Source organism: Pygocentrus nattereri, chromosome 21, assembly GCF_015220715.1.
Source record: "Pygocentrus nattereri isolate fPygNat1 chromosome 21, fPygNat1.pri, whole genome shotgun sequence".
NCBI classification, from domain to species: Eukaryota; Metazoa; Chordata; class Actinopteri; order Characiformes; family Serrasalmidae; genus Pygocentrus; species Pygocentrus nattereri.
In genome coordinates, this window is record NC_051231.1 from 6,935,671 (window position 1) to 6,961,933 (window position 26,263).

At 38.0% G+C, this 26,263-nt stretch overlaps 1 protein-coding gene across 6 annotated transcripts in view; it reads right to left on the reverse strand.

Annotated features, from left to right (window-relative positions):
- slmapa (sarcolemma associated protein a) overlaps nucleotides 1-26,263 on the reverse strand; it is a 68,520-nt gene that overhangs the window by 9,765 nt on the left and 32,492 nt on the right. For 3 of the 6 annotated variants that reach the window (XM_037532188.1, XM_017704879.2, XM_037532190.1), the window contains 16 exons: nucleotides 24,319-24,355; nucleotides 20,280-20,342; nucleotides 19,978-20,073; nucleotides 18,902-18,973; nucleotides 18,668-18,808; nucleotides 17,920-18,057; nucleotides 17,315-17,483; nucleotides 16,982-17,032; nucleotides 14,110-14,172; nucleotides 11,299-11,358; nucleotides 10,670-10,744; nucleotides 9,192-9,272; nucleotides 8,868-8,927; nucleotides 2,837-2,962; nucleotides 2,152-2,226; nucleotides 378-683 (listed from right to left, as the gene is read on the reverse strand). In XM_037532188.1, the coding sequence (XP_037388085.1) occupies nucleotides 378-683; nucleotides 2,152-2,226; nucleotides 2,837-2,962; nucleotides 8,868-8,927; nucleotides 9,192-9,272; nucleotides 10,670-10,744; nucleotides 11,299-11,358; nucleotides 14,110-14,172; nucleotides 16,982-17,032; nucleotides 17,315-17,483; nucleotides 17,920-18,057; nucleotides 18,668-18,808; nucleotides 18,902-18,973; nucleotides 19,978-20,073; nucleotides 20,280-20,342; nucleotides 24,319-24,355 (1,613 nt within the window). The remainder of the gene's footprint in view (nucleotides 1-377; nucleotides 684-2,151; nucleotides 2,227-2,836; nucleotides 2,963-8,867; nucleotides 8,928-9,191; nucleotides 9,273-10,669; nucleotides 10,745-11,298; nucleotides 11,359-14,109; nucleotides 14,173-16,981; nucleotides 17,033-17,314; nucleotides 17,484-17,919; nucleotides 18,058-18,667; nucleotides 18,809-18,901; nucleotides 18,974-19,977; nucleotides 20,074-20,279; nucleotides 20,343-24,318; nucleotides 24,356-26,263) is intronic. The other 3 variants (XM_017704880.2, XM_017704881.2, XM_017704882.2) reach the window with 2 other exon arrangements.

Sequence of the window (26,263 nt, forward strand, 5' to 3'; positions counted from 1 at the left end):
AAATGAGAGCCTTTCCAAACATGACATAACTGAATACAAAAACAGACATGGCAGATATTTTTTTAATTCACTCAACGCATCCACCTCGGTGACACCTGAGCATATTCAGACAACTCATTGTATTCATTCATCTGTGAAAACGCAAAACATTATTGTACCCTGTGTCATCACAAGGTACAATAAACAGCTTATTCTGTGAACTGAAGCCTGAAGTTTCTGTGGTTTACCAGAGAAAATGAACCAGGCTGTAACTTGAACTACTCCACTAAACAAATCTCCCAAACAATCACGGAAACGCTGATCTGCTGGAGACCTACAAGTAATCATGAAGGGAAAAAAAAAAAAAATTCTCAATAAACGAAGAAAACGGTCAGGACCTTGTAGCTGGACGGCTCTCTCTTGGTGCTGGCTCTGCAGCTTAAAGCTGGCCTGCAGAGTGCTGATCTCCTGCTCGTAGTCGGCTGCTGCCTTTCTCCACTTGTCCAGTTCAGCCGTAACGGCACACAGATCTCCCTGCAGGGCAGCAATCTCGCGCTCTCTCTCAGCCGTGGCAGCCTCCATGGCGTGGCGGAGGACGAGCACTTCCTCCTGGGCGCTGTAGAGCTCCTCTCGTGTGCTGGAGATGGTATTCTCTCTCTGCTCACGCAGAGCCTCCATATCTGACTGCAGCTTAGCTAGCTGACCTAAAGGACAACAGACATGAGACATCCCTCACTCCAAAGATACATATCAACCAGCCAACTAATCACTCATTGCACTATTGGTCAGCAAAGATTCTACATCTATATTTACAAGTTACTATATGCATGTTAAGCAACTTATACTGTTAAATAGTTACATATTTTACATGGTTATAGTGTATAAGTTTCTGTAAACAAAAGTTTGAGATTGGTGAGTAGGTTCTAAAGAGCACAGCAATCTGTATAATGCATTTGTTGATTTGGATACTGAAGACATTTCTCTACAGCATGTCATTTACTGGCCTTTTTCAGTGGTCTGAGCATGATTAGGCAAATTACAGCCAAAAATAAGGGACACAGTCAACTTTTCTCTTGAGGTCCACTTATAGCATGTGTGTGGTTTTATGCACCAGAAACGGTCATTTGTTTTTACATGACTGAACCAAACAGCCCGTTTTTGTAACTACGTCTTGAAGACTGATGCAAGATAACTGGGCTCTGTTCTGATTGACTGCCCTGTATTGTATCTCATTCAAAAAAGCACTCAGGAGGTTAAACACCGCTTAGAACTTTCTGTGAAGGGGCAGCGCTAAACTAGCTTAGGTGGATATATGTAAATAGTGTTTTCACGATGTCACAAACAAATACAACGCAGGCTGTTTTAATAGTTTAGGTTATTGGACTGTATGGACCAGAGATCAAATGTTTTGAAACAATGTTTGCATTTTTGGGTTTCCCCGCCCAGGACACTGATTGATCGTATTTCTGATTTAAAGCTCATTATGCCTTCATTATGTCCCGTATTGACTACTGTAACTCCCTCTTTGTTGGTCTCCCTGTTAAGTCTATAAAAAAGCTACAGTACATTCAGAACTCTGCAGCTAGAGTTATCACCCATGCTAAGCATTCAGCTCACACCACCCCCATTCTCTCTCAGCTACACTGGCTACCGGTCCCGTCCCATATAAAGCTTTAAATTTTACTAGTCACTTTCAAAGCCTTGCATAACCTTGCTCCCCCTTACCTCAGAGAACTGCTGACCTCTTACATTCCCTTTCGCTCTCTCAGGTCTTCTTGTAATAACTTACTTGCTGTCCCACGCACCAGACCTTCAGTGCCATGCCCCCCAAACTCTGGAATTCTCTTCCTCAATCCCTCCAGGACTGATCATTTTTGTCCTCTTTCAAATCTGACTTAGCCTTTTCTCTTTAATGTGCATTTTTTTCCTCCTCCACTGCTTAGTTTTTTTGCCCATGCTATGTGAAGCAACCTTGGGTTTGTGAAAGGTGCTATATAAAATGTAACGTATTATTTTACTTCAAGAAAAGGCGAATTCAGTTTTCCACAATATAGGCAGTTTAATGAAGACATGTCAGTCTGCTTTGACTGGATGAGCATCTCTCTCTATAGTACATCACATCTCTTTTACCTTTATCAGAGGTGTCTAGGAGAGAATCTATGCACTACTCACTCTGTAGGTACTGGATCTGCTTGGCTGATTCCTCTGTCTGCTGCCTGTTAGTTCTCCTCTCCTCCTCAAGTAGAGCTAACAACAGGACAGCAGAGGAAAAGGGATGGTTTAACCCAGTCATTGTGAGAGCAGCAAATAGTGATAGGAAAAGATGGCCCTTTAAAAGTACTCTTAAGTATGTGAGACAAACGCTACTTTTTGTTTTGCTGGTCAGAGGCAACCACTAGTGTCAATGACCATGGCCTAGCAACTGATAACGGTGTTCAAACAATTTTGGCCAAGGGAGCGAATCCTGCTCCAGGACAGTCTAGTGTTTCTATAAAATTCAGAGAGATAGTTCCTACTGTTGTTGACAGCTATGCAATGTGTTTTTGTCCAATTTATAGATAACAGTAAACTGCATGTCAGAAACCAAAAAAAGCAAGTCTGTGTGACATCATGTAACTCAAATTTCGCACTGGTCACTCAAGCCACAACGTTAAGGCCTGAAGCACCCGTCAATACGTCTACCCTGCTTGACTGAGGAAAGACTGCAATATAGCTAAGCAGCTTGCATGATGTTGACAGGTGGCTATAAGCTTCCATTACTTGAGCTACATTAGCCTCGTTGCTAACTTGCAAAACTAACAAAGCAAATTTCAGACACCAAACAGGTCATACAGCGGTATGCTTTAAGGTTATGCACCTTGTAGCTCAAGACATTTCTGCTTGCCGGTGTTGGCAAGCTCCTGGGCCTCCAGCAGCTCTCTGTGCAGGTGATGAATGACCTGCTCTGTGTCTCCTGGCTCCAGGTTGGCTCTTTGCAGCTCATCTACGTACAGAGACACAGAGAAAACGGCACAATCAGAAGGCACAGTGGTGAGGAAAAAGAAGGTGCATCTGTCATCATAGTCTGAACAGACAAATATTCACACAACAAAGAAATGGGAAAGGAGATAAAACGAGAGATACAGAGTTTAAGAGGCCATATGTAATTAAATAACCCATACTGAACAGGGTTTGCAAACAATAAGCATAACTAAAGACAGAAAGAGCTAAACCAAAGCACTGTGCTCAAATCTATGTCTCTATCTGAACACAACCTTCCACAAAAACCATCACAAACTGCTCCATGTTCCTTCCAGAAGAAAAATCAGTTGCTGAATGCTAATTTAGTACATGGAGAAAACTCACAGGACTCACCCCTAGCCAACTTACTCACTGTGGCCAAGATCTTCTGAGGACAAATCTTATGGTTTTTCTCAGAACCAATATGTTAGAAATGACTTGGAAAAGACAACAAGCCAGGCACAAGTCAGTTAATTATGAAGTCTCTTCTAAACTCAAAAGCTTTCCACAAAATACAACAGAAGAGGAAATTCAACAAAGCTCTTAAAGCTGCTTCTCGGCACGCAAGTCACAGGCCTCATCCAGAGACAAAGTGCATGGTTATCATGTGGAGAACATGGTGCATCTTGTGGAGAACATCACTGGTAGTAGTCCAAACCCACACACTGACAGGTCAAAGGAAGGCTTTCAGCCGAAGTGCCAAGCCCTTCTTTCTGTTTTCTTTTTTCACCCTACAGAGGCCCTTCTATGTGGGCCCTCGTGTGGTCTAGAAATTAAAGGCTTTTGGGAAACCTCAACTCCATCCATAAACCAATGGATATCACTTGTCTGAACTTGGTACAGATGTTAGCAATGAGGTCATTCGTTACATTTAGCTAAAGAGATTTACACTGCATCAAATGGTTGCCAAATGAGGTGTTTACTGGGACAGGCAGAGTTTTCAAACAGAGATGATGTAACAAACACGCTTTTGTCTACTTAAAACTCTCTGATGTGCAGCCATGAACTTAATGAGAAGGGAAGATGTGATCCATAGGCTATATGAGTCATCATTAGCCTCTTCCTAATTACATAGGACTACTGTTAAGGCGTGACCCTACGAATCTCAGACTAAATGCCATTGTCATAATGATTCATTACTTCATTGCTAGATGTTGCTACGAGGCTCTAATATGATATCTGAATATAGAACAAAGCATACAATTTCTACTACATTCATTTAAGTTATTTTTGGGTTGAATTCCATAGTTTTTTCTAAATTTCTTCATAATTAAATAGTTAAGATTTAAACAAAATCAATATGAATGGGTTGATCTGAATTGCTCCATTCTAGAGGAATTTAGAATCAGAATTGTTTACAGCGAAGAGGATAGGAACCAGACGTCTGACGCTCATAATGTCTCCAAAGGCTACCTCAGAGAAAGCCATTCTATGAAGTCATTACAGAAATGTTGCCTTTTGATCGAGATGTTATTTTATGGTGGCTTTATAAAAAGGTTTTGTTCCGAAGCGCATTTTATCCATTCATGCCAAAGAGATACATGTAAGCAGTATCCAAAGAGCCACTCTTCAGCACCATTTTACCATCATCCACATTACATATGAAACTAAGAAGACACGTGTAGGCTTACTGGTTGTTTTGGACAGCAAATAAAATGGCTATATTTGTGTTGTAGATATGGTTTGTTTCACCACTTTCAAGAAAGCAGAGTCTGCAAGTTTCTCTACAACATACCATTTCACATCAAACCATTGTAACTGACTGTTTACACAAAGTTAGACCAAATGTACATGAAACAGCAACACTAATGTTAACTAAAGTTTATTAAGAACAGTTTCAAATATCTATTTCTACTCAAATATCTGATGTTTTGCTTAACCTAAAACATCATGCTGATCAGACAGCTCTAAAAAGTTGAAGAGCCATTTAACAAGTCAAAACCTGACTGCTTAACAGCACCCTCTAGTGGGATGTTCAAGAAATATTCAAGAAACATGATCTGTACAGAGAAGAAAACGGTTCACTGAAAAGCCTTTTATCTGCATACATACTTCAATGGAATCTGAAACTTTAAACACACAAAGTTATTTAAAAGAACGATCTGAAGAAAGGCTATTTAGGAAAGCAGAAGTGGTTCTTCTATGACATTTTTCCAAAGAACTTTTTCTGGCAATTTTGTTATTGTTGAGAACGAGGAGCGATTTATTCGACATACATACTGACTGCACGAGATTACAGTTAACTGAAATCTCAACGTCGGACAATAAATCATGTGACTTTAAGCACAGCGGATATGCACTACTATTGTGTCATCCTGCATAATCTCTTTCACAGCTGGTTTACTGGTTCTCTCGGCCCCAAGTCTGAATGAAGTCAAGGCAGCTTTTATTCTTAATACTACAATATGTACAGGACATGCAGAGCACTGACGCTGCATTACTCTCAGAGTCCATGGTGTAGCGATAACATTAAACAGACAGTAAACAGGATAAGTGTTAATTTAAATAGACATGAAAACACTTAATCGTAAAAATAAACACTAACTGTAGAAAAATATAATAATATAATTTATATAAAATATAAATATGAAACTGTCCACATTCAACTTCACACCAGGGGAAAACCACCATTATATTAAAAAGAAAGGTCATATTCACTAACATCAAAGAAGATAATTGAAAATCAATCAAATGCAACATGTACAGTGCACTTTAACTCACTTTACAGCGATGCAGCTAAACAGACATTGTGAATGACGCAGTTTCATTATAAAGCCCCTTAACTTGGCTCAGAAAGTAGGCCAGTATAATGATGCAGCTGATGCCTATTCAAACAGGTCAGCAGAGAGGGAACAGCAAAAAAATGTGTAATCCCTCTTATGAAATATCAGATTATCCTTTTGTTGCTTTCATGTTTGTAAACATGGTTAGTATCACTCCACACTTAAAAGCAATGAGCTCCTAATTCTGGAGTACCAAATGCTCAGAGGCTGAGTTATGAGCCACCAAAGGGCTATGGACATTGTTTTTGAATAAACACAATAAGCACAGCAGTGACATTGACGTGGCGGCAGTGTTTAAGTGTGTTGCACTGGCATGACTAGATCAGACAAAACAGTGCTGCTGGAGTTTTTAAACATCATAATATCACTGCTGGACTGATGATAGTCCACCAATAAAAGTGTCCAGCCAACAGCATCATGTGACCACTGATGAAGCCCATCAATATCAGACTCATACTAGAAGAAATCCCAGTATCAAGATTGAGCCAATACTACACTAGCACACTAGAAGATTCTTCCAATTACGCAAACTTTTGCACCATTAGTGACCTGGATTTTAACGTTGGTTAATTTATCAATCAATCAATCAATCAATCAATCAATCAATCAATCAATCAAATAAATAAATAAATAAATAAATAAATAAATAAATAAATCTGTTCTGTAGGGTAGAGTGGGGAGTTAGAACATGGTAAAAGAGACCATCTTAAGTGAAGTGCTTCAATTAAAGGAGCAGAGTTGTTTTTAGTGGATTTAATCTGATTCATATATAAGCAGAATTGTCTCATCTCATTTTAAAATCTTTGTTATATGTGGACAAACCCTTAGACCACATTACACATCGTATGAGCAGCTATGCTTATTCCAAAGTGGTACACATCTGCACTGCTTTGGTCTGTCTGGCACCCAGTTCCTTTACCAAGTTCAGTAATACAATGAGGCTCTGAAATGCCACTTCCTCCCACCATCTCCCAAAACATTAACCAGAGCCAGCATTTCTTATCAGACCTTCCATTAAAGGACACAAGTTCACTGCCAACAGATGAGAACCAACTTCATCGTGAAGTAAACTGACCAAAAAAAAAAAAAGGTGACCTCAACATTGCAAAACATTTTAGATTACTACAAGCTTTTTCAGATCAAAGAACAAATGTTAATTTCAAAAAAAGATAAGGGAAACCATGTGATGGTGCTCTGTCCTAATTACAGTCAGAAGCAGTCATACTCCAAAATACCAAGAGAGTACATCACATTTCCACAGAACGTTTGGCAAGTCTTTTTAAGGTAATAGCACAACAGGTGGACCCCAGAACTGTATGACTCAGCATGACTCTCCTGAGGACAGAGTCATGCAATAAACCTCTGTAGCAGATGCGTCACTTGTTTGCAATCAGTCACATAAATTAATTTTATATACAACGGTAGGTTAAATTGTTATAAACGAGACAGAGGTGGTGTTTTTAGATGTTTTATCCAATATTTTGAGGACTCTGGATTCCCAAAATAAGTTAAATGATAAATATACAATAAATTGAGCTTCAAGCTCTATCCTATAAACACTCGCTTATATCCTACACTATCCAGCAGTATTTAAGCAGGGAAATGGACCCAACAACATGTGAACTGGCTAAATTCGCTGTTCAAGTCTCATCATCCTGAGAAAAAAAGAACCTGTGGCTTAAATAACAGCAATTTAACACATTTAAACAGCAATCACAATATTAGAAAACAATCACAATTACATATTTTCACCAAATTCTTCAAGCCTACTTTATACCATGCATGCAAAGCTGCGCAGTAAAGTTGAACAGAACCAGCATATTAGAATAACTGTCAATAGTTATCTGCAATCATCTTTGTTTCATACATGTAAAAACTGATTCCAAGCTTCTGAACTGTGGTATGTTAAGAGCCTGAATTAAACAGAGAGTTGAGGAATGAGGCATCCTTTCAGTCACTCTAATTAAAGACGAAAAACTGCACAACTGTAGCCTTTAAAAAGCCAGCCTGGTCATCCTGGACCAATGTCAAAATTCCAGGCTCTACAGATAGGTCTGCCTCAACTTAAATGGTTGTGCTCCAGCAGGGTGAGAACAGGTTTTTTGAGCCTGGGTGGGCGAAGGTGGCTCCTGCCGAGCAGACGACAGATAAGACAGTAGTTGAAGGGTGGGGCTATGGTCCACGACCCAGAAAGGTCCCATACAAACACTAAACAGAGATTAACACTAGCTCAAAAACATCACTACCCATTCCAGTCACCACCATCTGTTTGTGAGTTTTAATAACCTGTTTACATAAAGTGTCCTCCATGCTTTTTTACGGTCATTTATGAGCTAGCTCTTGCTCGTCCATTACCTCAGACAATGGCATCAAGTTGAGAAACAATAAAACGTGTTATTGCTAATGTGATAAACGCCACAACAATAGACCTTTGAGTATATTATAGGCATCATGACTGCTTCTACAACACTAATCTACATATTACCACTTTCAGGCTAGAGTGGTAAATGTGTTTGTCCAATGGAAAAGCATAGCATGTACAGTCTAATCAAACAGTCTACACAATGAATATTTTGTAAACATCAGCCTAATAATGAAACAACGAAAGCAGATAAATATAATAGGGATTTTTTAGCTAATGAGAATGAAGAATGGATGTGACATTTCACAGTTAACGTTCCCCCCAGGGACTTTCCTTCCTAATTATGCTCTAATTGGTTTACATTCTGGTGGCGCCCCCACCCTGTGTTGCAGTGAAGCGAAAAGTGGGACAGCCTAAACTAGAGAACTCCAGCCTCCTCACACCTGCTGAACTCCAACAGAAGACATTGACACTCTGCAAGCACATTTGAGTTCATCTGCTATTAACCCCACTGGAACAAAGTTATTAAGACCAAATATAGCCTCAACAAGCAATGCCACACCCTTTGAAGTCTCAAAGTTATGTGGCATACCACTCCACTGAGCTCAAATGGTCATTATAGCACAGTCAAGAGAACATGACTAATGTACCAGTCAGCACCATACTAAAACTCACAACTTCACTAAATTACAAAGAGCAGTTTACAAAGTTTACACTGGACATGAAAGAATTAACAAAAGTACCCTTAAGCAGAGAAACCCTGTTCTGAGGCTCGTTCAGCTCCTGCTCGTCCATTTGTCCGTCTAAAGCAGAACAAAAACAGAATTACAGATTATGTAAAACTCAAAGCAGAATAAAGGCACTCAAGAAACAAAAAACAAACAAATCAAGGCATGTCATTCCAAATGCTTTTAGGAGAGAAAAAAAAATACTATTTCACAACATACTGAAACACAAATATAAAGTAGAAACAGCTACAGATGTTCAAAGAGATATTCAAACCAACCAAATATAAATTAAAAAAATATTCAGACATGAAAAGCAACAGACAAGTGCTAAAAGAGTACCTGACGTGTCGTCACTGCTTTTGTCCTTGCTGGGGCTAAGCGTGTCTGACATATCAGACTCTTTAGCATCTATTTGATTTTCTATGGGGAGATTGGAAGACACCATTTAGATGGAGGGGAGGGGAGAGACAAGCCAACAGGCACACAAGTCTAAAGCAACAAATCAAAATAAAAGTCTTTAAATACTTCAGTCACATTTTTAAACATACAAAAACATGCAAGACATAATTTCTTCAAAAATCAATATCACAAGCAGTTACTGTAATAACTGACGGTAAGAATGAACACCTGAAGTGGTTGACCCTTCTAACTCCTGACAGCTATTCACCACACATGGTCATATATCCAAGTGGAGCTATCAGAGGGGCATACAGTTGCATTCTAAAATAGTTTGAGCTTTTGTTCAGGGATCAGTGCTGTTCCACCATAAACCAAGACCTAAAACAGGTCATTTGTAAACTCTACAATGCTGTTTGCATAAGCTAGGGGTGGTGGCAGAGGACCAATAACAAAAACAAAAAAAAAAAAAAGCTTTTCTGTGGGCCTCTCTTAGCATGTGCCCCAAGTGAATTTTCATCATTTGCTGCGTTGAATGTTTTTCAAAGAAGCGAAAAAAACACTGAGGATAAAGATATTTCCATAACAAACGCCCATCAGAAAATAGACACATGCAGTCAATAAGTGTCCCCAAATGTCTTCCAAAAAGTAATTGCCTATTACATCATAACACTAATGAGTCTGGGGCATTGAAAATTGACAGAACATGGAGTTCTGCTGGTTTGCAGAGGGGAAAGGAACATTACAGGAACTGGTAAACCAGTGCATAGCAATTTGGTTACAGCAGAGCTGGTCTAATCTGGAAGGCTGTAATCTGGGCCTTTAATACCAAAGGATAAAGAGCAGCTGCCATGCCAACTGTGAGACCAGTAGCAACCACATTCTAGCCATTACTACATGAAGTCCTTTTATTTAAAATGAAACCATGAGTATAATTATTGGCATTATCCTTCTTCCTTGTTCTGGGTTTACAAAACAGTACAGTCGGAGAGCACGGTATAGCCAATATACCATGTTCCAATTACATTTGCATACACTAGCATGCCTTCAGTATGATCTGCATTATGTTTCACCAAAATGATTATGTGAATGCCTTGATTCAACCAAACCCTAAAACACCCAAAAAACATCTATGATTCACCAGGGTGCTCACTGCATACAGCAAAGCATTCAGTCATTGGTGAGCTATGAATATTGTAATAGTGTTATGAAGGCAGATTTTGAACTACTGATTAAGAAACAATATATTGCACAGCTTTAATGTACAGAATTTACATCAAAAATAAAGCACACTACTAAACCATACAAACCTTTTTTTTTTGCTTGCTATAAATCCATGCACTGTGCCGTATATGTGAACCCTTACTACTCACAAGCATAACTGAACCTGCATGTCAGTGTTTGTTAGTACATAAGCTTACCTTTAACTTTGTCTGGACTGGTCAAGCTGTTGTCATCTGTGGTTTGGTTGTTCTGAAGATGTGCATCTATGACATCTACATGAAAGAGAATGCAAGACTGTTTACATTGCTTACATTACAATTTTAACACTGTGCCCTGTTCTCTGAAAAACCTGACACCGTAAAACCATTCCGTATATAATAAGTATAGAATTCTCAGAAAGATACGTCTTTATTTCCTTCCCTTAATGCCGTATTTTTTTTTTCAAAAACTGATTCATTAACTATAGATTACCATATTAAAAAGGTAAATTTTAGGAAACGTCCGTTATAAATGAACATGGACCTGACTAAAAGACTCAATCGTGCGATTAACAGCAACAGTGCAGGTTAAGACCAAACAAAAGTTATGGCAGTGGTCTCCATGGCCCACTAGAGGGCGACTGGCCACTTTGCTGAGAACTGCTGGACACTTGGTTGATGAGTATTGTTAGATTATGTTCTTAATTTTCAATAGATTTAACAATTTTATAAAAAAAATAAATAAATTTCATTCACTTAGACCCCACAACTGATTTACTAAGATATATTCAAATATACAGTCGTAACAATATTGACAAAAATAGAGCACGAAATCACCCTCGTCTTACCATCAAAGTTGGACAGCTTGTGGATTGAAGAATCCACGGCTCCTTTCAGCTGCTTCACAGCTATTCAAAAAAAGAAGAGAGCTTATAAGAACACGTTCAACTGAGGTTTGATAAAAAGCCATGATAAACAGTCAGACTTCTCCAGTTAGCAGCTTTGGCTAACTGATCTTACTCTACAAGATAAGGCCTTTCCAGCAGCTCCATCAATTACATGTCAAAATTAACAGCCATGTAAACAAAACTGAAGTCATCATTTACCATACGAAAACATAGCAATCGATGCATTTAAAATAGGCTTGTTGTAAAAAGCTCATATGCCTTGGAGGCATGCAGGTGAGAGGGAGAAACCCCACAAAGGAGGAAAACCAAAAGAGTCAGTGGGAAGTGAGATGGTAATAAATAGCATGCAAGAGTTTGTGTTGGCCAGTTTATTTAGTGTTCTATATAAAGGACAGAAAGGGACTGCAGCATCAAACTGTCTCCACTGTTTTGTAATTTCCTGGTAGTGAAAATACTGAATTTCAAACTTTTCAGAGATGACTAGATAAAAATGTATGAGCCTTTTAAGTAAAATTAGTTTGGTTATATTGAAGTATGAGCCACAGCATATATCATAACACAAAGTTTCACTTTTAAAAGTGATTTAAATTTTCAATAAATTTTAATAAAATAGATTTTCAATAATGCTTTATTATGTGAAATGTTCGAAATGTCAAACAATATACATCACAATATAACAATAGATAATAAAAATTAAATAGATAAATATATTTTGATTGAGCTAACTGCTTCTAAGCCAGGCATGCATTGGGCGGTTTTAACCCTTTTAAGTCATTTTATTTTAAACCCAGTTTGTTGGCTTGTGACTAAACGTCAGGATTAGGCAGAATTTTATCTTCATCATCCGCTGATGCGCAGTGTGAGGGCAGTAGTTCAGATGTAGTAGTCAGAGCAGACGGAATTCTGAAATTTCTGCCAGAAATAATCTTAGTTTGAGCAGTCAAATTTGTCTAACACAAACCAAACATTCACATACTCAACCGTAATCAAACCACTGCTCCCATACAGCTAAACACAGGAAGGTTAGCAAAAGGAAGACAAAAATCCTTTATTTGGGGGCTTCCGAGCGGCGCAACTGTCTACGCTTTGGCTCCACCATCAAGAGAGCATGAGTTCAACCCCTGGTGATGGTACAGCCATCCATGGCCAGGAGTGCAAAACAGCACACCCGCTGGTATCGTGCTGGGTGATGGGGAGAGACGGGGTGGGTGCATCTTGGCCACCAAAAGTGTGAGGCCATCAAATTCAAAATGAGTGAATAAAACAAAGTTTATCCGTCTGAACATTGAATATCTTGTCTTTGTAGTGTATTCAATTGAAAATAGGTTGAAAAGGATTTGTAAATCATCGTATTCTGTTTTTGTTTTACACAACGTCCCAACTTCATTAGAATTGGGGTTGTAATAATAATAATAATAATAATAATAATAATAATAATAAATAATAATAAGTCTTAAGTGTCTTTGCAAAATATGTAGAGACTGTATTGTCCCACCCGTGTACATCACCTGCTGGTTTTATTTTCAATATGGCACAAGTTAGCAAAGTTGCTGGAGCAGGTTTCCTTAAAGTTTGAGTCAAAAGTCTGAAACTAAAAAACACTGTTAATCATCATCATGCAGATGAAGAATGATATAAATAGTACATTACATAAGTATAACATTTGTAGCTCTAGACAGCACAGCAAAAAGTAATTTATTTTTCTATTTTAAAAGCTTTTTGCCAATTTTTTGCCATAATTTCCAGATTGTGTAAATGTTTTGTTTTACCTTTTATAATTATTTTAAAAAGTATTATGTACGTACTACTTTTAACTATCATTTTATCATGCACCATTCATTATTTCTAATTTTAGTTCTCTCAAGTTGGGTCAGAATATTTGTCACATTAATGAGAATAAACCATTATTGCTCTGTATTCTGACATGCAGTGAAACAGATTTATTGTGCACAGGACTTGCCACGTTCGAGCATGTCAACAGCATGACAGCATTTTTATGCAGTATGAGCACTTAAATAGCAGACTTCTGCTGTATACGATGGGAAATTCAAACGTGCAGCGTAAGCAGTCACTCAAACAAGATTTGTAAAATCACAGTGTATGTCTCTTTACAGGGGACAAAAAAAAAAAAAAAAATTCCTTTTCATGCCATTACAGCATTCTTAATCCAATCCAACTACCACACAACACGGAGCATGCTGAGGAGGTGCTAATAGGGCTTGAATAATCTTAGAGAGACAAAATGGAAATAGACTGAGGCCATGCTAATGATCACAAAACTAATAAGTACAGGTTCAAACTGTATTTTAAGATTTACCTTTTCTGTTTAATGTCACTACGATTATACTGCACAAATAAGCTTGTAATTGTGTTGTAAATACAGCTTGATAAGAGTGGTTTTATACCCACTGCAGAACATAAATTTCAACCCAATTAAAAAAGACCAATGTATCAAGTCAAACAAACAAGAGAGGTTGAGTCAATTAGCAATGCAAAACTAACCAAACAAAGTCGCAACATTCACAAACAACTCGGAAAACCTGCTTAAAGCATGACAAATTAGTTTTTAGCTCAATCCTGAACACATTGCAGACATGGTGAGGAAAGAAGAGAGAATGCATGGCCCTCTGAAATATGTTCATTAACTTTCTTCTTGAGTAAGAACAATTGCTCCCTAGCGAGTCTGTAACCCATTAATAAGACTCATTAGTGCGGCTGTAGAAGGCAGTGGAAAGAATGCTGTGTACTCACGCTGACACTCAATGAACTGTTGGATTAAAGTGCAGTCCCCTCCACTCTTTAAAAGAAAGTGGTCTAACAAAGAAAGAAAAACCCGCCATTAAATAATAACATTCGCTTTAAACGGGGGAAAAACAACAAAAAACCCACTTCAACTCAAGGGATATAGTGGAGCCAGCTCTGACAGGATAATGACATGAGATGCAATCAGACAAAGATGCAGAAGGCTGGACAAGGACACACAGGAAGCTACAAATGGACCTGGTCCAAATACTCCAGCATTCTCTCACAAAGCCATGGCACGTTCCACACCTGACGATGCACAACGACATGAATGTACTTCAGAACTTCTTACTATGTGGTTCAACCACAGTTATAATGAATCTGACCACATTTTAAATAGTCACTTAACCTAGTTCAACTCATGCAAATGATTTTTCAGCAACTAGTAGGTCTGATCGCCTGACCACAACTATTTAAGCTGACCGCAATTATTTATTAACTATTTATCTACCAGTTGTTAACTTTCACAATCATATGTTTAATAAGGTGAATTTGGTTGAAATTTGGCACAGAGTAATGTTTATTTAAACTCAAGTTGTTGCAATTGTCAGCTGGAGGCTACTAAGCATCAACTGCCAGGGAGCAAGACAGCTTGAGCTAAAACAGTTAAACACTGAACAAAATAAATAATAAATAAATTTGAAATAAAATAATAATAATTAGATTGCAACTGCTCATCAGCCAAAATCATGACAGGCCTAGCAATAAGATATAATTTGGCATCAATGTGTCACACAAAAACTAAAAAACATTAATTTGCTAGATTAAGCATAAACGCTTATGTGATGTGCACAATTTAGTCAGCCTCACGCTAATACAGAAATGTTGTGCTTTTACTTATGTATGAATACAGACTCTGCAACATTAAGCTCACTCAACAAATGCATTTTCAGAAGCCTCGCTCCATTTGAAAGACCTGAAAGAATCAAAACCAGTCCTTCCACATTTTCTGACTCACTTGTTCGTACTTGCAGACCTGAGATGAACTCCAGTGTCAAACTTCATTTATCAGGTGTAATGACATTCTATTAGATGAAGAACTGACTAAGGGGTTTAAACACTGAAATTCACGCAGTTATTAGTAAGTTTGATGGAAATGTCTGCATTTGACCATTTCTGCTGTAAACCATTTTTTTCTGAGCTAATATTGTTTGGCTCAGTTCATGAGATAACTGTCTGCGTGAAAAAACCTGTTTTGGTTAAATACTTTATAAAATGCGATCAAATGACCTCCCAGTTGAACTTCACTGGTCACTGTTGCAGGATCTCTAACCAGTTTAAACTGTATTCTCCATAACTGGATTATCTCTCTCCCTTACTAGGGAGGTTAGTAGGTATCGACTTGAATAATACTGAGAAACACTTCTTAAACTCAGGCAATTCCAGAAGGAACCGCTGTAAAACTGTGTATAGAATAAATAGTTGCATATACTTGTGTTTAGGCCAAAAATTGGATCAAATTTGCTTATTCAACACTGCCAGCTTGTCGCGAACACTACAAATTGCCATAACGATGCTAGCAGAAATTAGTATTATGCTATCAAATAATGAAAGGCTACTTAACGCAAAATACATGGTTTCTGTATTAAACATTGCTATGTAACGATATACAAATGCCAGGTCTTTATGACTTTACAACTATACCCGTTTTACAGTGTAAAGAAAACTAAAGAGAAATTTAATAAGCTTTATTTTAGATTGTTACATCCCAGTTTTCCCCTTAGCAAGTACATTTCTCCCAAGCACCACACTCAGTACAAGCTCCAACATGTACTGTGTATAGGCTTGTGTATGCTGGAATAAAGTCTCTGAAGAATCACATGGAGAAAACCTCACAGCTGAGACTGTCGCTAACCATCTCTACATGTGGTAGCAAGTTCTACAGGTTTTATGATACAGTCTACATCATGAGTTATGAATATTAAACATTACTGGTCATGTCATGCTGCACTGTATATAGGCCACATACTCACATTTTCTGAAAATTCGAATGATGTCATGTGTCATTCAAGCATTTGCCATTGGAGTGCATCTTTAAACAGTGAAAAAGCAGGTTTAAAGTGGTTGATGTATTGTAAGGACCTGCCAAAATCCAGTCCAGCATGAAGGCAGACACTGACACACACACACACACTCACTCAGATGTCTTGAACAAGGCAAAAGCAGCATAATGCAATTCAAATGTTCACCGTTAAAAAATGCCTAAAAGCCTTATGCAAACCAAAGTTTCTCTTTCTCTGCAGTATCGTACAGCTAATATTTGAAATAAAAAGGCCTGTTCATGATGAACTGAAGGAAAAATACTACCAGTTTCTTCCTGCCAACTGGTTGATGGTTTGTGGTTTACCACATGCCACATGTAGGCAAATACAGAAATTACTACAGAACGATGCAGGCAGCTGTGGGAGTTCCAAAAAATGCCCGTCCTTTCTTTTGTAACTGTTATTTGCAATTTAAGAAATTGCTGGATCTTTGATTTGGAAAGCCTAGCAGCTTAGCCATGAGTAGCACGGATACAAAATTTAGCAGTCTACAACAACCTGTTCATCTTTAACACTACTCGCATCCTTGTGGACAAAAAAAAGGAAAAACTGATGCACTCCAACACTAAGTGACTAGCAAGTGAGAGGACTCAACAAACATGCTTGGATAAAACATGACTATCTTCAAAACAGAACAGATTAGAGCGGAAGCAGAGACGGAAGTCGGACAAACAGGAAAAAGAAAAACAAGAAACGGCAAGTAAGCTCTCATGCCACATTAGTAGAAGTGATGCGAGGTTAGCAGACAACACTAACCACCATGTGCAACCCAAACTCACCTAAACTGTTGTTTTCCTTTATGCTTTTCTCCTGAAGTTGCTCTAACCGGACTGAAAACGACAATGAGAAGATGTGGAATGACCCAAAAAAAAATTTTATTAAAAAAAATAAAGGTCTTAACTGAAGAGCCATGCAGTTTGAGCTTGGTACTACTGTTTTAAAGTTGCTCAGGAAGCTATTCTATTGCCCATTCACATTCACCGTTTCTGTGCAGAATAACTTGTGCACTCTTCATTTCCATAAACAAAACTCAGAGCATCTGAACGGCGCATCCCACTAGATGCTCAAATGTTATAAGAACAACTGCATGTGCATAAGGGCATGCGGTGTACCTTGGAGGGCAGTGAGTCTCTCATTGGTGAAGTCGTTGTCTGCCTGCAGTGCCTCAATACGGGCTTGAAGCGCTTGTTCCTTCTCCTCCATCTCCTCAATTCGAAGTTGCAGCTCCTTCTTCTCGTTCTGGCCTTTTTGAGTGAGTTCTTCCTGCCTACCTTCTGCCAGCTGGAAAAATATACAAATAATCAGAATAAAACTGAGGCAAGAAAGGAAAATATTAAAAAAGCGTGTCATTTTACTGCTTCACTGACCAATCACAGGCAGTAAATGTTAGCTACAATATTCAGTACTACATTATTAATTTAACTGATTATACAAGTCATTATTTTAAACAATGCATCAAACAGACTTTAGCCATTCACAGATTTCAAAATACAACACAAATCAAATTACTGTGACAAATAGCACAAACAAAGGACTGTGTTATAGTTGTAAGATCAAAAGAATTTAATACAAACAAAAATTTTGTAAATGATTCTTTTAAAGCAATTGACATTAATCGAGTGACCGCTGTAAACACTACATGAAACGCTGAAGTTAATTCATGTATGATAAGAGAAACTATGATTGTTTTTTTTGAGAGCACTGCCAGAGTCCTTGCCTTGATCTTGTCTGTGAGATCCTTGATTTCGTTCACAGCTCCATTGTATTTGTTGGCCAGCTCCCTCAGTTCCTCCTGAATGCGCTCGTTCATCTCCTTCAGGTGCGTACACTCATCTTCTGTGTTACTGAGACTCCTCTGCAAACAGAGTGAAGCACAGGTTAACATGAATCAGAGCAATAAACCAGCAGCAGGTCCTGCTGGGAACAGTCAACTTTGCCTCAGGGACAGAACAAAATAGTCTGCATAGTCTTATTAACAACTTGCTCTTGTACATAAAATTAGAAGAGACATAAAAAAAATAAAATAAAAAAAATATTTGAAATTTTTGAAATGGCCGTCATCAAACCAGAAGGCAAGTATTTCAAAATTGAATGGCATATCATTGTTTTAACGTCAATGTTTGTTATTGTGTGGAATAAAAGTTACTTTCGAATTTTGAGTGGACGTTCAATATAAAGTACGATGCCAAAACCAGGTGAAATGTGATATTTTACTCCAACTCTCAGCAGGTGAAGCTGTATTATTACTACAACAACAATAACGTGGCACTTGCTATGACGGCCTTAAATACTTTTTGGTGGTATTTAATGTGCCATAAGTGGATGTTGCTCCATGCAAAGGAATCAGACCTGACAAACTGAACACTCATCAAATTAACTGTTACTATAGAGTTACTAATAAAGCTGAAAATGACCATCTTTAAAAGTACATTACAAGCATTGCAAGCAAACACAGTCTAGCTTACCTCCACTTCTGACAGCTTCCTGACCACCTCAATTTTCTCCTGAAGAACCCGCCTCAGGGACTCTTTGGCTGTAGTCTCATAATTGAGTTTGTCTTCTGTTAAGGCTACTAGCTCCTTTCGGATGCCATCTTCTGTTTGGTTCTGGAAGAATTATTAAACGTTCAGAATAGAGAATAATTTTGAATCATCATCATTGCTTAGCTGACATTCTTAAACCATAGAAGAATGCCTTACTTTTGAATATGCCTGCAGCTGGTTCCCCATCACTTCCAGTCTGGAGAGTAACCGGTCTTCATCAATTAAAGCCTGCAGAGTTACAGTACAATGTTTCTAACTCGTAACTGGTGATTTAAACACTTTACAGTCAGATATCCATGCTCGAATGATCCTCACATGCCATATGATGATAATGATTATTGATAATGAGCAGAACATCTAATTACTGCATATTCATTCAGAATGATTCAGATGGTGCCAACTCTGCAAGTGGCATAAATCTGAGTATTCTGAATGTATGAAAAGCAAAAGAAAAACTCAACTCCACATGACAATTGCCAACAGGCTGGAATAAACCCCTCATAATACAAAAATGCCTGTTACAACAGTGATGCTTTGCATCTTTCTTTTTGGAGGATCAAGACAAGCGCAGGCAGAGTAAATAAACCGGCACTGCGTAAAGGAAGACTCCATACTAAATAAAGATGTGTTGAACAGGGAATAAAAGCAAATAAGTAAAAACACCACAGTAAGTCTTAAGCCTTGAATCTTTTAAATCTTTTCAGAAAACTTTGTATAATGTGGCTGTTTGTGTCTGTCCTTTAGATCTTGACCTAGTAGCTGACATAACTGATTTTTTTTTCCCTCACATGAAAGCATTGTTTGAAGCAAAATGACGTAAAATTATTTAAATTTTGATCTTTTAAGTTCTTTTTCTCAATTCAGAGTTGCCTTTTAGGTTGCCAGATGAAAACATTCAGTAAAGGTCAACCTCATTTAAATCAATGGAGTGTTCTTGGGAAATTTTTGTTCCAGAAACAAAACAAAACAAAAAACTGATTTTACTTCTGCCGTATAATAAATTCAATCCACTATGAAAAACAATGTTAGATTATGTCAACAAAGTTAAGATTACGGCAGTCCGAACAGCCCTCAAAATGAGAATGTTACTGTTATAGTCATGTTGATTTTAGCTCAGAGTGAGAGAGCACAAGAATAAAAGAGTGCCAGAGAGAGACTCAGAATGAAAAGAGAAAGAGAGCGCAGTGCTGAATGTGCAGGGTGTAAGCACAGATTAGCAGAGTATAGCACACCTGCCAGCTGCTTTCTGAAGCCTCCTGTGTGCTGGCAAGTAGCCTCTGCAGTGTGGCCAACTTTTGCTCCAGCATCTGCTCCCTGTGTAAGGCCTCCTGAAGGAGAGAAAACGTGACGGATGGACAGTGGATGAACATTGTTTCGTGAGGCAAAATGACGTAACATTCAGATTTTAAATATCTGTCATTTCATAATGTACTTTTTCTTGAGTAAATCAGATACAGCCCTGGGCCCCATTTTGCCCAAAGGTTATGCAAACAAGTTTATAATGTGGCCAGAAGAGGTCAGTGTTGCATCATACCTGCAGGTACTGGGAGAGCTGAAACAGTTCCTGAGAGTACATACTGGGCGTATTTGCGGCAACCTGAAGAGCACAAGAGGGAAACCACTGTTAATCAAAGTAACCTCAGAACAGAGCGTACCACAACTTCAGACAGGTTACCTTAACAGACTTCAAAATGTGCTGTGCAAGCTTTTGAGACACATGACTCATAAATGAACTATAATGCATGTAATACTATCATTAAGCCATCACAATTTATGTACAGTAAAAAAGAATAAGACATGCAAAACATTTACGCTCTCAAGTCCACTTGAAAAATTCCAAACTTGAGACAATTAAAGTAACTGAGAAAATGGACTCTCCCTATACATGTCATGTCCAATATGAACAGTTAACACTTTCACTAAACGTGACTGTTGCCGGTTCGATCCCCAGTGCCGACAATCCATGACTGAGGTGTCCTTGAGCAAGACAACTGCTCCCAGGCGCCGTGGATAGGGCTGCCCAACGCTCCGGCCAAGTGTACTCACTGTCCCCTAGTTGTGTGTGTATTCACAAGTGTATATGTGGTGTTTCACTTCACGGATGGGTTAAATGCGGAGGTAGAATTTCCCCATTTGTGGGACTAAAAAAAAGGATCACTTAACTTAAAATATAACGGCACTGTTTACAGTTATAATTTACACCTGATCATTTATACATGCCCATTTATTTTCTGCATTAAGACAGTGAGTGGATATCAATCCTCCACGTTTTTAAATGAAGGTAGTGTAGCACTGACGCAGAAAACGGAGGGCCTATAAAGGCTACGCTGTACTTATTTTAGAATTGAAGGTGCGAAGTGTTCCAACCAGTACAGAAAAGTGGGAACTCTATATGCTTGCTTGGTCATGTGTTGAGAGAACCATAACAGTGCTTCACAAGAAACAAACTGCTTCTGGGTTCATACACCAACAAATGAATAACTGTGGGTGATGACTATGTTACTCAGTAAAGTCAGACAAGCTGGCCCCTCTGTGTTTACACACACCAGATCTAATTGCAATGCATTCTGGACTACCTTGAACAGCTAGATGTGAACACATATCCCAAATGCAGTTATACATGTCTTTAAATACATATACAGATGACAAGATACAGAATCTGTTTTGATGCCAAGTGTAAACAGGGTCAATGATGGCATGTTGGGCAACATCTCAAAATTCCTCAGGGAACTTAATGCATTTGTGAATTCAATGAATCCACAGGACTGCCGGAGCCTCAGCAGACAAGAATAGGTAAATTCAAACTGACAGTGTCAGATGTTGTAGTCAGACACACAAGGGCTCACGGGCAAAGTTATGAGTGTCTGAAATGGGCACAAGTCTGACAGGCCTGCATTCCTGAGGTCTGACAGGGGAAGCCAGTCAATCGACACCTCCATGACAGGCCAAAAGAAAGGAGTAAGGAGCTGTTAAGTAATAGGATCAGCACCTGCTTCAAGCACCACCAGAAGTACATGAAGCCTAATCTGCAATGTAATAAAATCTACTGCTGGTCCAAGTATGACTATAAACTATTAGAGATAGGCCTTAGTAATCAACTAGCTGTACTCATTATGTAACCACCCACTAACGAGTAAACGTTGCTCAGGAACAGCTCGAACTTCCTGACAACAAAGAAAAAAAAAAAATATATATATATATATATATATATATATATATATATATATATATATATATATATATATATATATATATATATATATATATATATATATATCCCACATGAATCTTGGAGTTCCAACTGAACCCATGTACGGCACTGTTGGTAGGCGACCTTTCCTATTCCCAAAGAGTCTAGGAAGCCTTGTCGCTCAACATAGCTGAAAATCTCCTACTTTGATAGGACTGACACATTCAAAACATCCATCCACAGACTGCTGCTTTTCATATGATGTGTAGCAGCAGACAGTTTTTAAAACCATGCTACAACAAAACAGACCTGCACAAACAAGACCCTACAATAATTTTAAAAGATTTTTCAATCAAGTGTCTAACTTGCTATGAAATTCACTAAACCTAGCTTGACAAATTACAGTTTTATATATACATGATATATATATATATATATATATATATATATATATATACACATGATATATATATATATATATATATATATATATATATATATATATATATATATATATATATATATATATATATATATATATATATATATAGATAGATAGATAGATAGATAGATAGATAGATAGATAGATAGATATAGAGGCTGATCCTTTACCTAATGCACCTCATATACCTGAGCTGATCCATTTCCAAAACTAAATTAAAGCTGTATTCATCTATGCCCGTCCACTCTACAGTTCATTTTTGTGTAATTTATCTGATTATGCTACTACAAAATTACAAGAAATAGCCATTGCTACAAAACACAAAAGCACTATTACCACAAGTCTACTATTACTGCCAACTCCAGCCAGAGTAAGAACTCCCTTGAAAATGCTGAGAGCATCTGTCACAGCAAATATCCGTGGCCAAAACCCAGCCACTGAGCCATGGCTCCACTCACACCAATCATTCTAACAGCGTATTGGATCAGATCAACATAAAAAGGTGACTACCTAAGAACCCAATTTTGCACAAAAAAACATATTGGGAAGGGAAGCTGGAGAGCAGAGAGAAAAAAAAAAAGATTTAATTAAATTTCAGCTTGGTCACTAATGTTATTAAGTGTCCTAAGCGAGTAGCCAATGCTATCCAGTGTTCAGAGAAAGACACCTCTGTGCTGGCTGCATCCCCTTTGGCACTTAAGAGTGAATTCCTCGCCATCCAGGAAGCGGCATTCCACCCAGGGGATGGTACGAGAGGAGAGCTGGCCGAAGATAACTGCATTATTTATCTGTGTTTGGACCACCCTGAGAACGCTATTCAGAAATACACATGTGGTCTATCAGTGTCTGCAAACTGAAGAAACTATACATACATGTATGGGTGGATATAATCAGCGATGTAACAGACCAATGATCTTACGCCTAGTCATGTGATTAGGCTAAGAATGAATCAAGGCTTTAATATCAGAAGTCGTAGATTTAAGAGGGAGCTTTAATATCGTTTCCAATATCTGGAGGAGTATGAACTGCCAAGTGTCTGACCTTGGACTGGTTTTATTTTAACATACTTCTCAGCTGGTCAATACACTAGATTATGCTATACAGTTTGATCTAATTTGTAGGCTATGTTTATAGCCTACCCTTAACAGATCTTGAGCCAAATTCCAAAACTTTCTGCAGTCAGTAAGGTCAAGTGAACTGACTAATTTATGCCATATCTTGCTTTTGAGACTGTAAACGACACTGACTGACTGACAGGTCAGCATGTTTGTTTAAATATAAATTGTAGTAAGTTTAAGTGTTCAAGATCTTAATGGCATATTCCTAATGTAACATATCTTTAACGCAAATAATAAGAATAACACACTTATGAGGTGAGGCGGTATGAGCAGTGCATCCCCCATATTACATTACACTACTCAAAAGGAAGAGCTGATCATGATGAGAATACAGCACACCAGGCCCCCCCCCACCAACGTGAAAAAATAAAAAGGAAAACATTTAGCTAAACATAGCACATGGTGATGGAATCAAATCCATGCACAAAGTGAAAATGACGTTATCTTGTAAATGGAAAATAGCGTGTTGTGGTTCCAAAGGCAGCACAAGTGCAAGTAGTGTTCCCTTACACAGCGCAGGCCAAAACACAGCCTATTGAAGTGCAGATGTCATGCAAGAGCTGTAAACATTAGACAAAAAGGAAGCGCCCCACATGCTGTACACTGAGACAATGCAGATGTCTCAATAAGGAACCATGGAAGATTTTAACCTAGCCCTGTTTCTTCATTTGCAATTTCAGAAACATATCTGGGAAACCAAATTAGACCAGTGTAAAAAACAAAGTTATTGACTATAAAAAGAAAAGCTGAAAATGAGAGACAGAGACACAAAAACAAAGAAACAGGTTCACATCAAAAGTACAGTAAAAGACTCAGGACTTACCTTATCAACAGGCAGTGGTAGTGGTGTTTGAATAACACTGGGAGGAAAACAAGAACAGAAAGAAAGACTATTAATGGATCAAAACGATGACCATCTAACCCCAGGGCCATTCACAGGCCAAATCCATGAGAGTTCATATGCATGCTAGCCAAGTCAGACACAAATGTTTGTTTGAAGCCACTCTGAGTGAAAACGGGCTCAACTTTGCTCTGGGTTAATCTTTAACTGTGACGCAGCTGCTTATAAATGCAGTTGAATGGCAGCCGAGTAACCAAGGAGCTGAAGCTCACTCCCAGAGGAGAGAGTTAGAGATTCTGCTAAGATGCAGACTGTCATTGTATTTATCCTCATTCAGCATAACACTCCGTTATCGGTCTGACTCATTTTTCCCCTCATTTCCCTATTCTTTATCTTTAGATAGAAGTACTCTACAAATCTGTAAGCTGGACAAAGTCATGACAAATAATTCCAGTGTAGTAGCTGATCAGATTTGATCAGCTCATATAAAGCACAGAAAATCACCATTTTTTTAAAACTCCTTTTCGTAAACTGTTAAACATGGTTGTATTAGTGTTTTGTTTGTCCTCCAAGCTTTAAGTTTGTACAGCTCATAGTGATGTAACAGGAAAGGAGTCTATTAATCTTAAAATAAAGGTAGAAGACAGCTGAGTTTGTTGGATGATTTCACAGTCCAGGAACAACATCTAGTGCGAGACAGAGCTGGTCAATATGGCAAAAGGAACTGTTATCCTGACCTTGTCACAACACAATATGATATGCTTCTCTGAACATACATGCAATCGCCAGTACTGGCAGACCAACTGATCAACTCCATGTTTCATTACAAAAAAAAAAAAAAAAAAAAAAAAAAGCAATATTAGTTAATGCAACATAGCACAGCAAATACTGAACTAAAAGTGACTATTTACAGCTTTTATTATTTTTTTTTATAGTACTACTGGTGCTTTTCCCCCTCAGTTCTAAATGATCAGATGAAAAATATCGTAATAATTTCTTGAAGCATCACAATAACACATTTTTGCCATATTGTCCATCTCTAGTGTCAGTTATTGGTCACATTAAAAAGATGTGAAAAAAAAATCAATAAAAATTGAGTCTGAACGTTGCCATAGAGCAGTAGTTCTGGAAAAGGAAGAGGTGAAATTAAGGAGGAAAAAAATAATTATATATATATATATATATATATATATATATATATATATATATATATATATATATATATATATATATATATATATATATATATATATATATATATATATATATATATATATATATATAAATAAAAATAAAAAACCATGTTTGTTGCTGCCTGAAGCTTGCTTCTTCAGTTCTGTACTGCACCAACGTAAAGTAGCCAAGACATAAGTGGGAGGTTACATCCAACCAAGTACAACTTTGCAATGTGCATGAACAAACCAAAGTAAAATGGACAAAAGGTGTATTATAAAAGGCAAGTCCCCAAATATGTCTTAGCTCATTGACTTCTGCATCTGTGTTAAGGGACAAACTGTCAGTCTGATTGTTCACAAAATGATCATGTTAAGCAAGAGACTTCTACAGATCAAACCAAGTTCTACTTATAAGGAGGAGAAAAAAAAAAATCCAAACAGCCTGTGGGGAAGGGTAAAAAGAGCACTACTAGCAAAACATTGACTTTACGCTTATGGCCGCAAATGAAGATTTTCTGCAGTTTAACTGAGGAAAAACAGCTATCTGAGCATGATATCAGAATGATGTAGAATTAGTCTGACTGAACTCGACATCAAGGAATCCCAGAAAGCTCAACACACCGGCTCACCACTTCCTGCATCCAACGAAGACATGCGGGCTCGAGGCCCAGAACGTCAGCTGTGCCACTACTGGACTTTGAACGCCGAAAGAGCCGACAGGCAGAGACAGAATATAGCACTTTATCTCTTTG